We start from the raw sequence: 13,359 nt of genomic DNA, 5'->3' as shown, positions 1-13,359 counted from the left end.
ACCGGTTTTAACATTAATACAAAATATTTTCCATTGTGTAGACTTCAATATTGAAATTAAAATAAAACTTTAAAATTAAAATGGATTGTTAAAATTAAAATGGAACTTTGTATAAAGGTATAAAGAATAGGAAATTTAAATAAAAGGTTGCATTCAACGGAACAAATCACTTACAAAGCTTTGTTTTGCAAAACGCATTAAAAACGTCATGAGTGTAAGCAGGAACGCGAAGTTTCACTGAGATTCGGATGTGAAGTTCGTCTCGCGTCGGTGTTGGTTGTAGCCAATGAATCATCTTCTTGATTGCGTGAAATTCGTCTCGCGCTGGCAGTGGTTGTGGCCAATGAATCATTGCCTTGATTGTGTAAAGTTTGTCTTCTCGCGTTGACGTTGTTTGTGGCCAACAGATTATCATCTTGATTTAAACTAAACGGGTAAAGAAACCAAAGTGTGTTAGAAAATAATATGTAAAGCAGAAATTCTATACAAATCAAAGAGGATGTGTGTTTCGCATATATCGAAAAGAATTGCATAGGTAAAGAGAAAAACGAAATTGAAATATGTACTTTATGTCGGTCTGCCCTACTGTTTCCTCAGGCCATTCGTCGCTCCAGAAATCCTGCTGTTGACGAATCCTAGAGGTGGCACGTGGGCCACGCAACTTGTGCCGCAATCTCTTCTTCGCTGTCCGCAGAGCAATTTGCATGTGCGCTTGGAAATCGCTGCGCGTTGGTTTCTCAAAATGCCGGTTATTACACACGACCTCTAAAAAAGAAATGCAAGAAACATGATAATTTGTCAGACGTTTAAGAATATGAAGAAGAACACGTAAAGAAATAAAAATATATCCCACCGTATATTGCCATAATATTTGTACAAATAATTTTTTGTAAAAGTGGATGTTTTAGTTCGTATAAACATCCATTTTCATAGTTGGTGAATTTTCTTCGTATCATTACTTTTGTAGAGAAAATTAACTTTTTGTTGTTTTGGGGGGAAAAAAGAATTTTATTAAAATTTTGTACATTTGTAGTGCCAAATTAAAATTATTTTGTACAAAAATAAATTTTTGAGGGCGTTTCATGCGCGCGTATACTTGGCGCGTTTTTATACCTTTTTTTAAAAAGGTAATTTTGTTGGGATTTCACTCATTTTGTAGGGTCAGATATCTCATTTCTTTTTATAATATATATATATGAAAATCCTTAAGACAATTTTAAAATCTATATTTAATTAAAGATCGAGATTCAGATTGAATTAAAATATTTACCAAAACAAAGTTATATTGGTTTTATTTTTTTTCTGATTACATATTAATTCATTTTCATAATATGCCTATTATATCATAGATACATATAAATACGGCTGCGTCCAATTTGAAGATTAGTATAACACTATGTGTAGTACAATCAGTAAGTATATTACACAAAGTTTTCATTTTTTATTGGAAATAAGTATTTAGAGATAAGTTAATATTTTGTGTTGTGGTTTATTTTTAGTTATTATAATAAAAGAAAGAGGAGAAAAAATAATTTATTTGAACCTAAATTAGAAGAATAAAAAAAAAAAATGAGTGAACGAGTAAGGAAAGAGAAAGAGAGAGCGAGGAGAGAGAGAGAGAAAGAGAGAGAGAGAGAGAGAGAGAGAGAGAGAGAGAGAGAGAGAGAGAGAGAAAGTTAGTAGTTAAGAAATAAAAAAAAGTAAGAAAAGTAACATTATTTAACATGTAAATAAATTATAATTATTGTGCTAGAAAAAGTATTATTTTTAAATTGAGAGAGAGAGAGAGAGAGAGAAAGAGGGAGGGAGGGAGGAAGGAAAATAACAAGTGAGTCCCAGATGCGCACAGTAATAAACGGACACAGCAAGCTGAGTGAAACGGACACAGTAACAAACGGACACAGACCAAACGGACACAGTAATAAACGGACACAGTGCGAAACGGACACAGTAATAAACGGACACAGACCAAATGCGCACAGTGCGAAACGGACACAGACCAAATGCGCACAGAGCGAAACAGACACAGTGCGAAACGGACACAGACCAAATGCGCACACTGCATATGCGCACGGACCAAATGCATACACGGAAAGTCGCAAACCCATGTAATGCAGTGAATGCTTTGCGCGCGCGCACACACACACACACACACACACACACACGCGCGCGCGCGCGCGCGCGCGGGGGGGGTGCAAGGGGGGCCTTTGGCCCCCCTCCCGCACCCACCCCGTTCAAGTCGCTAACCTATGTGGTCTTTACTCTGCTTGCAATGGGTGCTTTCCATTTAGTAACACAAGTTGACACAAGCATCGTTCTATCTTTTTTATGTTCAATGAGTAACAAAGATAGAACGATACTTGTGTTGACTTGTGTCACTAAATGGAAAGCACCCAATGTACATGGATTGCATTTGGTCCGTGCGCATGTGCAGTGTGCGCATGTGCAGTGTGCGCATTTGGTCCGTGTGCATTTGGTCCGTGCGCATTTGGTCTGTGTCCGTTTCGCTCTGTGCGCATTTGGTCTGTGTCCGTTTGTTACTGTGTCCGTTTCGCTCTGTGTGCATTTGATCTGTGTCCGTTTGTTACTGTGTCCGTTTATTACTGTGTCCGTTTGTTACTGTGTCCGTTTCACTCAGCCTGCTGTGTCCGTTTATTACTGTGCGCATCTGGGACGCTCCCAAAATAACATGTGTAGTAATGTCTATACATATACATATGTACATATATACATATGTGCATGTATGTACATATATATGCATTTGTGTGTATTTTATCTCTCTCTCTCTCTCTTTTTCTCTCTTTGTGTATGTAATTCTTTCTCTAAATATTATATAAGATAATTAGAATCAAAGGTCGGAAATAACAGTGTAGTCAACAGAATATATTTACTCGAAGATACCAAATATAACGTAGTTTAAAAAAAAGATAGAATAAAGTGAATAGTTTATTCTTTTACAATGTATTGAAATATATAAAAAGCATGAAATCTTGTCTGAAACAATACAGACTATGTCACCCAGCTGGCCTGCCGGTGACATGGTCACAGGCTGCAATGTCGGTGATATGTTTATATGGATATCCAAGGATCATCTGTACGTCTTTGGCTAGTATTCATAGTCGGATCTTATATTTAAGATCATTTTAAGTACTTTCTTAAGATGCCATCAACCAATCACAGAGTCGTATTAGCATCTTAAGACATTGCTTGAGACAATCTTTAAATAAGATTCGACTATGAATACAAGCCTTAGTTTAGTAACTCATGCATTCTATGCAAGCCGGATATATAGATAAGGCACAAGAATATACCGATAAAACTTTTAGTCAAATCAAAAAACTAAAAAGTAAGTATTTAAATACTTTGTTGTTTCCGAAACAATTTATTATAAATAATAAAATTCTCTCCATACATTCATAAAGATCACATTAAAAAAAAATTGTTATTTGTAGCTAAATTATAATTATAAGCTTATAATTATGTTTATTGTTCTTTTACAGTTATTGATAATAAATCTATTTTGTCCGTGTTTCACTTAAAGCTCTTGAAACATACATTCATCTGTCAGCTTGTAATAAGGGAAACAAAAGTGTGGCTCTTATTGTGAATGTGGTCTATGAGTGGCCTTTAAGTAACATAGGCTGTCACATACAAAGTTAACAAACTTGAGAAATTTCCGTAAGAGCCACACATTTATTTCTCATTACAAGCTGGCACATAATTATATGTTCCAAGAGAAATAATGAAAATATGGGCAAAATATGTTTATTATCAACAACTATAAAAGAACAATCAATATAATTATAAATGTACCATTACAACCCAGATAGCCAAGCCTGCAGGAACAGATTTTGAGCAGAGCATGCTATCAATTTTTGACGCAGAATGGCAACAAATTTTATACAGAGTCTGTAATATCCAACGATGTCGGCAAACTGCTGTCAGAAATCAAGCAGAGCTTGCTAACATAATCTGGCAACATATTGGCAGCAGAAATCGAGCAAAACCTGCTGATATAACTGACAGCAGATTGGCAGCAGAAATCGAGCAGAGCCTGTTGACATAACCTGTAGGCAGATCGGCAGCAGAAATCGAACAGTATATCCGTTAATTACTTTATAATCTTAATTGCCATTTAAATGCCAATTTAAAACTTGCATTAATATGTTTCTATAGAGAAAAACGTAAGAAAAAAGGTTGCGGCAGTAGAAATTATTGAGAAATTAAATTATATCATTGTCTAATACTTTTGGCCAATCCTGTATACATACATATATTTCTAATATATTAGGGATCGTAAGGAAATAAAATTATTATTAATTGTCAATACATTTTGCAACGTCGCTTTCCCTCGGGAACGCCAGGTTCGAGGGGGCTACGCTCAATTAAACGGGAATCTCAGCATACGCGATAACGAGTAACGCTCTTCCAGTTAGATAGTTTATTAGAACGGTAGTCTCAATATTTCTCGAGAATGCTCTCGATACGGTATCAGCAGCTTGCATACGGTATCCCCCACTTGCTCGAGACTTGCTCTCGAAGCGAGAACGGTAACTCATAGACGGTATCCTCCAAATATCGGGCGAGATTGCTCTCGACACGATAGCGGTATCTTGTATACGGTATCCCCCAATATCGATCGAGGTTGCCCTCGATACGATAGCGGTAGCTTGCAAGAACGGTAACTTCCCAATACGCTAAATTGTTGGGCGCCAGGCGCGACTTCTCGCGCCACACAATAATCAATTATAATACGGTAACCAACTGGAAAGCGTTACAAGTGCCGGTAGCTCTTTCTCTCGAGACGATAGAGTGGCGTGGTTCTTTTTGAGACGGAAGGCGTGGAGATGTCGGATCGAGGCAGGTCGTGTAAAGATTCGATACTCACTTATTAAACAATAAAAGAATATTTTATATTTCTTTACTGATTGAAAACGGTAACAATGCTGCAAGGAGCTTACTCAATGCGTCTGCACACGATTAATTCATGGATTTTACTGTGATAGAGACGGAAACGAACTTGGGACACAAAAATGTGGAAAAGACAAAATTGATAATACGCGGCGGGTGGCCGACGAGGCTCTCCGCTCAAACAAAGACAAAATAAATGATTGCGGAACCGATTCGCGGTAACAATGATTCTAATCCTATGACTGTCGGCTTCGGCGTAGTCCGAGAGAGACGTACTCGCGGTATCAACTCTTCGGGGCCGGTCGGTCCGAGCCCTCGTGCGGCCACAAAACTCTACTCTTTACTTCGAGTTGCGTTACACAACAATATCACTAACTGTATCGGATTCGGATCACCGCAATCACCAGCGGGCACGGTATCCGGTATCCGGTCCCGCACGAGGGCTGACCGCCTTTTCCGAATCTTACTTAATCGATGGCTGCCGAGTGCTGGCCTTACAATAATGAACGGAGTCCTGGTCCCTGAAGTCTTCGGTAACGATTTCGGTATCTGGGGCTCGTCCTCTGCCAAGTACACGCAGTCACAGCTTGCCGAACAGTGAGGAGCCCCGGTCCCACGTCGGCCGGCTCGAGCCGCCGCGCATGCGCGTGCTTCGATTTTCGGTCGATCCGCACGCCTCGATCCCATGCTGCGCCGCATCGCCTATCCACTCGCCTCGTGGTCCGTGCGTGACGACTTCCGCCGGGGAGAGTGCTATAGCTCTGCCATTTTCGGTTGGCCCGGCTGGCCATGCCGTGACCGAACCGATCTGCGTGGCGGGCCGTTTACAGTTTGACGGTAACTCCCCCGATCCGCAGCCCGGTGGCGTGCCCTCGGCGTGATTCCTCTCAAGAATCTTTCCCGTTGCTATGCGGTATCATTCCTGCCACGGTATCCTCACGGCGGCGGTATCCTGGCGGCTCAGGGCGGTAATAATCAGCCGGGCTCGGTGCACGGCTCGGCGGGGAAACTCTGCGCGGGGCACCTCTCCTACTGTCGACTGCTCGCGATACTTTTCCCCCGATGGCTGCTCCTCCTCCGTTTGTGGTACAACAAGATTAAGCCTTCACTCGGCGCCTTAGTCCTAAATGCCCTAATTAATCTGACACGGTAATGCGGAAACTAAAAAAGAAAGAAGCAAACGTAAAACAAAGTCGCGTCCCCCTCGGCTCGGCAAGGAGAAGCCCCAAATCGACCCCCTCGGTCGGGCTTACGCCCTTGTGACGAACGCGACCCGACGCGTCACGTCACAATTTTTAATAAAAGTTTAATTGTTCTCTCGCCGATATACATTGTATTGAAAGATTAAGTACTTTATTGTATTGGGCTACCGCGCGATAACGGTAAATTTGAAATAACAGAAATGATGCCTAAACTTTTATTAAAAATGTATTGACAATTATAATAATTTTATTTCCTTACGATCCCTAATTATATAGAAACATATGTATGTATTGTGACGTGACAGCCGCAGGTTGCTGTCCGTCACAAGGCCCTGAGGGCCCTTACGCAATAACATCCCGCGGGCCCTGCGTCCTCCCGCTCGGGAGCGGACGCAAAAGCGTATTCTCTTGTACTTTGTGTGTGTGACGTCCCACGTGCTGTCCATCTAATTACTTGTTAAGATTTTTGCGAGCGTTATACCGCGGGTGCGGCGGAGATCGGTGGCTATGAAGATCTCGTTGTAGTTGTCGAACGTCTCGTCTCAACGGAAAATCTTCCCGGAGATTGCAGAGGAGCGGGCAACGAGGGAGTCAAAGAAGACCCTTTTAAGCGGGGGTCCGCAGGTAATGCCGCCCTTATCTTGCCTACCGTTTGTGCCATGTAAGAATTCCGATACTGCCGCTGAATCACGCTTTCAGGACCCAGCGACGGCGCGCGATGCCGACATCCCGACGGGGCGATTGCAGACCCGATACAGCGGGAAGTCCGGCGGAAGAATCACGACAACTCAAGATACGCCGACGCCCCGTCGAAGAGGAAATGACACCCCGATGGCGGAGGATACGCCGGGCGAGGAGAAAAGAGTCGGGCGCGCGAGAAAGCGCCAGGATTCCCGTGCCCGGGGCCCATAATCATCGACCGCCGTGCGTGGATCGATCAGCCGGCGACAGCGTGGGCACCGCGCTCTGCGCGAAAATCGATTTTCGCGAAATCAACCAATAAGGGCCGGGAACGCCGGAGGCAAGGTGGGGCGCGCCGCCGAGCGGCCTCCGCGAGATCCAAGATTCCTCACTCGTGCTGCGGACGTAAAAGCAAAAACTGTGCGTGCGTGCGTTTGGAGTTCCCGAGCCGAGTTGTGAGGAAGGACGCAGGGACGAGAGTCATCCCGACCCGGAGGAGGCCAGCTGGGGAGAGGCGAAGTGGTGAGACGAGCGTCACACAAACTGTAAAGCCACCGATTTCGCGGGTTGGGCGAGCCGCGAGGAAATCGCGTACTTATCGCAATATCTTTCGGCGTATTCATTGGAATCACGAGCTCGCGGATTCAGCGGAGCATCGTCGTCTCGCCCGATCACGCCCGTCCGCGTGATTTCGCTACGCGCTGTGTATTTCATGATAGTTTCGCGTTGCGTGTGCGTCCCGATCCGCAGCCGAGTCACTTGTCGTTTCGTCCGGTCGTCGTGTCGCGGGTTATTCCCGCGCTGTATCTTGTCGCGTCGTGGAAGAATTTAGCTGTTACCGTTGTATAAGTTGGTCGATCGCACTGTCACTGCGAGCCCCTTCGGTGAGTGTACTCTGATTATTATCGACGCAATCGTCTCATACCGCCGGACTGGCGAATAACTAATAATTGTCGCGCTTATCCTTCGCGAGAATCGTGGGAGCACGGGAGAACACGAGTCCGTCGCGTGTCGCGCGGGCTCGGAGTTGCGATCCGTCCCGTTCGCCCTTGGCGAGGTCATCCTGGCGGGAGTCGGCGTCCTCCAACGAGGAGGGGTTAAGCCGGGTTAAGCGTAAGACAAGTCGGAGAGTTCCCGCGTACGCATCATAACCCGCTCGTTCAATATACCGTTCTTGCACCATTTGATACCCAGCGGACGCCAGCTGGTAACGCGCGCGAGCCACCACCGCTCCGCAGAGTCGTCCTCTACTGTAATTCTTACGGTCAAATACAACTGTTACTTTTTCTGTTACATTTGTGTCGTGTACGTAATTCTCTCGCCTTCCCGATTCCATCCGCCCGCACCGAACCTCCCCCTCTGCCATTTGAGGGCTGAGCAGCTGGATCTCGGAGCCGCTAACGCCCCGGTCGCCTAGCGTGCGCCCGTCTTTCCCGAGATTCAAGTATTGTAACATTTGTTTGCGAGTTGGTTCACACAGAGTGGTACGCTTAACGTACCTGGCGCCCAACTTAGTGTGACGTCGGGAAACCTCGCGAAGATAGTCGCCCCGACACCCGGGCGGCTCAGGGCCGCGACCAGGGACGGAGGCGAAGTTGGCCGTCGCTCGCGAGCGGCGGTTACAGTATACAGGCTTGGCCAAAAGTATTAGGCAGCTATATTTTTTTAATTTATCTGAAGTTCTTTTATCTATATTATTTCCTATTGGTTACTTGTATTATACATAAGTTTAAAGTATATGTATAATACCGGCAACCAATAAAAAATAATACAGATAAAAGAATTTCAGATAAATTAAAAAAGCCCAGACAATACGCTTGTCAGAAAACTTTAAGAGAACTTTTTAAAAAAAACATTTAGATATCTTGGAAATGATGTCAAAATGGTAACATTTATCAGAGATATCTAAGAGAGGTCTTTGAGATCTTATTGAAGAGTTTCATTTAAGTTTCTTAAAAATGTTATCCTGATGACATCAGCTAAATGACATCAGCTAAATGATATCAGCTTAATGTCTCATAAAATAAAGATATCACACAATGCTGTCCGATTTTTGAGCTGTCCATGCGCGTCGTAGCAGAAATCAGACAACATTATAACATCCTGAATGAGAAATCCATTTGATATTTAAAAAAATTATCATAAAGATAATGTTGTCAAAAATTACGGTTTGTCTACAATTACTGCGCACAAAAAATGTACAAAATCTAAATTCATCATGTACTAAACAAAAACAGGATAATAGATGTACAATTAATTTTTCTTAGAATATATGATCTATATAGTTAACCATCTAATTAACTATTTGAACGCTTCAAAGTATTAATGCTAAATAGATCGCAATTTCCATAAAATTATTATGGAAAAAGATAAATTTAACAATGAAATTAATAAGTAAATAAATTAATGCTATTTATTTTTAATATGTTTTGCAAAATTTAATTGCTTTTATAAAAAATAATATAATTGTGTCAGTTTATAACATATTGGTATATGTAGACAATAACAAGTACCCATGTCGATGAGCCAAATTGGCGTAGCAGATAGAGTACAAGGTTCGTCATCCTAAGGTCCCGGGTTCAAAACCAGCGCAAGTAAGAATAAAATAAAATAATTTAAATTTAATTAATTAATAAAAATTTGTCCTAAATTTAGTATGTACTGTTAATAAAAATAATTTTAAAAAAATGAAATTTTTATTTTATTTTTTTATTTCTAGTTGCACTTAAAAGATATCCGATTTAAGAAATCTTTTAGATATCTGCTTGATTTCTGCTGCCAATTTGCTGTCAGGTTATGTCAGCAGATCCTGCTCGGTTTCTGCTACCAATTTGCTGGCATAGCATGTTAGCAGGCTCTGTTTGATTTCTGCTGCCAATCTGTCGTCAGGGTTATGTCAGCAAATCCTGCTCGGTTTCTGCAATCAATCTACTGGCATGCCATGCCAGCAGGCTTTGTCGACAAATCCTGAGCTTAATGCGGACACAAAATGCTATGGATCTGCAATGGGTATCTGATTGAATTTGCTGCCAATCTGCTCGCAATCTGCTAGCATTTTGCTATTAGGGCTCAAAAACGGTTTTTTCTAATTTCTACGAAAACGGTTGACTACCAAACGTTTTCATTAGCATATTTGTGACCACCAAACGATTCCGAATCGAATGAGCTTCTTGAAATTAAAATTGGTGCAAAAATAAATAATGTCGGGATAACTTCACACCCAAATTTTATTTTTGATATTACAAAAAAACGGCTAACCACCAAACGATGGGACTGGACTACCAAACACCACCAAACGACCACTAAACGATACCAATTAGTGAAAATTAATTTTCACTAATTGGTATCGTTTGGTGGTCGTTTGGTGGTGTTTGGTAGTCCAGTCCCATCGTTTGGTGGTTAGCCGTTTTTTTGTAATATCAAAAATAAAATTTGGGTGTGAAGTTAGCCCGACATTATTAATTAATAAAGCCGAAGTTGGGTGGCTAACTTCACAGAGGTCCGTATTTCCCTCCACGATAAAATTCACGATGTAATATGCAAATTATGCATAAAACTAAAATCATAACTAACCTCGCGCACATCACACGTCTCCACCCTCGAACTGTCACTCGATCGACACGCGGCGCAACGCGGCGGCACGGACTCGATCACCAATCACGATACATATAGGGTGCGTTCCGTTTATAGACCTTATAGATATGGACTGGCAATACCAAGCAAAACCGTGTCCATACTTCTTTCTCTAAAGAATCCGGAAATATATTTCGCGCATGCTTGCACATATTATACATTGAAATCCAATGATTGGTCACGGATCTAGTCACGTGTTTTAACTTAATATGTGTATATATATGTATATACATATGTACGCATGCGCGCTGACATGCGCGCTGACATGCCCGATAGTTATTTCCGGTAACTTTAGAGAAAGAAGTACTAAAAAGTCTGTTTCTCTTTCGCACCTCTTCTGGACACCGTTTTCTATATACAAACTGTAGGCAATTGCCGGTCCATATCTATAAGGTCTATGGTTCCGTTTCATGGCGCATGGTGCATTGTTCATCCTTGTTGTCAAACGTTTGAGTACAAAAGATAAAGGAGGATACAACCAGGCTCACTTTAGGAATGGGGGTATAGGCATACGTAGAAAAGGACAAACGCAGACGTTGAAGAGGGACGGACGATGTAACATGTAAGGCACTATAAAAGTGAGTATTCTCACGTCCGCCATTTTTCTTCTAACTAGCAGAAAAATTAGGTATGTTTTGTATATATATACGTCAATACCCAGACAGCACACGGATATCCATACGACATCCATAAGACGTCCTTAACGGATATTGAGGATATCCACAGGACATCCCTTTTACATCCTTTGGACATTCTGTGGACGTCCATGGGATATTGGTTTATGAAACTGGTGGACATGCTATATCCGTAAAATATGTCCGATGAACGTTCTATGGACGTCCTATGGACGTGATAAAAAGCGGTATTCAAAATTAAATTTTACATTAAATAAAAGGGTAAAAACAGAATAAAATATATAAATATAAATATTTATTTTAGAAATTATATTATTCTTTCGATAGATTATACATTAAATAATTTTAATTAAATAAGTATCATACGTATAATATTAATTAAACAAAATCAGCTTAAAGTATTTTGTAATTATCACACACATATATATATATATAGTGTGTATCCATTGTTTAACGATTACAGTGGAACAAATATTCTTTATATTGCAGACAATGACTGCAGCATGCGAGTGATCTCGTCTAGGCAACAAATAATTGTGACTCGTCAACTATAACAGAAATTAAATTTTATGTTTATACACACACACACACACACACACACACACACACACACACACACACACACATATACATATATACATGTATATATAGGCTACAGAGTAGACTGTATAAAATCTTATTGTGTGCCATTGGCTTTGCCTCTACCTGGTTGATCAATTCGCCACTATATTCCACCAACTCGTCTTTAACGAAAATGATGGTGTTCGGCCGACGCTTGCTAGCTCGTAGGCTCTGATTGTTCCCGTTGCTGCAATCTCTAATCTCGTTGCTGTTCTTTATCGAGACCTTCGTCGTAATCCGCGTACACTTCGCCGTCGTCTATTACCATCTGTAATTATACGTCTAGAATTCGTCGCTGCTACCGTGTACACGTAACCGTTCTGTTTACGTACGTAGGTCAGAGCGTACGAGCAAGCGAGCGTCGGCCGAGCATCTATCATCATTCTCGTTAAAGGAGAATTTGTGGTGGAATATATTAGCGAATTGATCAATCAGGCAGAGGCAAAGCTAACGGCACACAATAAGATTCTTTGCTGCTCTCGTAACTTATAATTTCTGAAAATTTTTAGGATTCTTATCTGACTGTGTAAAACATGCCGATAACCAACGAAAACCTAACCACTACTACGGCCATATTGCTTTTTAGTTCACTTGTGCATGCAGATGGTGTTGGCGGAGCGAGTACAAATAAGGATAGCATATGGACATACAAAGTGGTCCATTTTAGGATATCCCTTCAATGTCCACAAATGTATATCCTATGGATATTCTTATAAGGTCCATGGACATCAGGACAAGAAATGGACATAAAACGGATATCCATAGGATATCCTGTGCTGTCTGGGTAATCTTTGGAAGCACCAAACTTTATGCGACAATGAAAGGAAGACACGATATTTATGATCTTGAGACTGTAAAGGTTATTGCGATGTATTATATATGTAAAACATTATGCTAGTTACTTGCTAGTTTGAAGAAAAATGGCGGACGTGAGAATACCTACTTTTTTAGTGCTCTAGTAACATATATTTTCTTTTCTTTCACACGCAAGCGTGTGTAAGAGAGAAGGAAATACCTGTTATATCGTACGTAAAGACCTATAATCAAAGATGCGCCAATGGCCCCCCATCATGACTGCTATCCACCATCTTGTACCCATACGGAGACTGGATGGGGGCTGGGGCCGGGGGCTGGGGTCTGGGCTGGGGTCTGGAGTAGTAGAGATAGTAAACAATGCGAGCCTGCTCCAAGTTGTACGCAGCCATATAACAGATGCAAATTTAATTTTTTTTGTTCTTCCTGAGTGTATCGTCAAAATATAGTGAGAGTGCAGAGATTGAATTACCTTATAATTTCTGACACATATTCCTTTAACCTATACTGCTCAACACAGAGCACTCTCCCCTCTTCCTCGCCCAGCGTGGGTACGCAATGGCGGATAAACCATGTGACTCAAGTGACCAATCAAAATTGTGTTCGCCATTGGCGAATCTTTGATTATAGGTCTTTAATCGTACGTAAGCCTTACCCCCACTCCTGAAATTTGGGACAATCCTCGGTCTAGATATACTATGGGTGCGTTCGGGGAGCTTGCTATTAGCGCTACGCAGCACTACCGCTGTTCGCGGAGACGCTGGATAGCGCTATCAAAATTATGATGACGTCACTATCCGTAGCATTTGACGTCATAAACACGCGCTATTCATGCTACTCCTTTCGAAGTAGTGCATGGATAG

The 13,359-nt window shown here is 41.7% G+C and overlaps 1 protein-coding gene across 1 annotated transcript in view; it reads right to left on the bottom strand.

Moving 5' to 3' along the window:
• Nucleotides 1-13,359, bottom strand: part of LOC105839902 — a 52,292-nt gene continuing 38,933 nt past the window's right edge. The window contains exons 2-3 of the mRNA XM_036290978.1: nt 567-765; nt 1-426 (exon numbers count right to left, since the gene is read on the bottom strand). Coding sequence (XP_036146871.1) covers nt 207-426; nt 567-706 — 360 coding nt within the window. The 5' untranslated portion in view covers nt 707-765 and the 3' untranslated portion in view covers nt 1-206. The remainder of the gene's footprint in view (nt 427-566; nt 766-13,359) is intronic.

This window comes from Monomorium pharaonis, chromosome 8 (genome assembly GCF_013373865.1).
Source record: "Monomorium pharaonis isolate MP-MQ-018 chromosome 8, ASM1337386v2, whole genome shotgun sequence".
Lineage (NCBI taxonomy): Eukaryota > Metazoa > Arthropoda > Insecta > Hymenoptera > Formicidae > Monomorium > Monomorium pharaonis.
The sequence above is the reverse complement of the archived record's forward strand: the minus strand, read 5'-3'. Positions and strand labels throughout refer to the sequence as shown.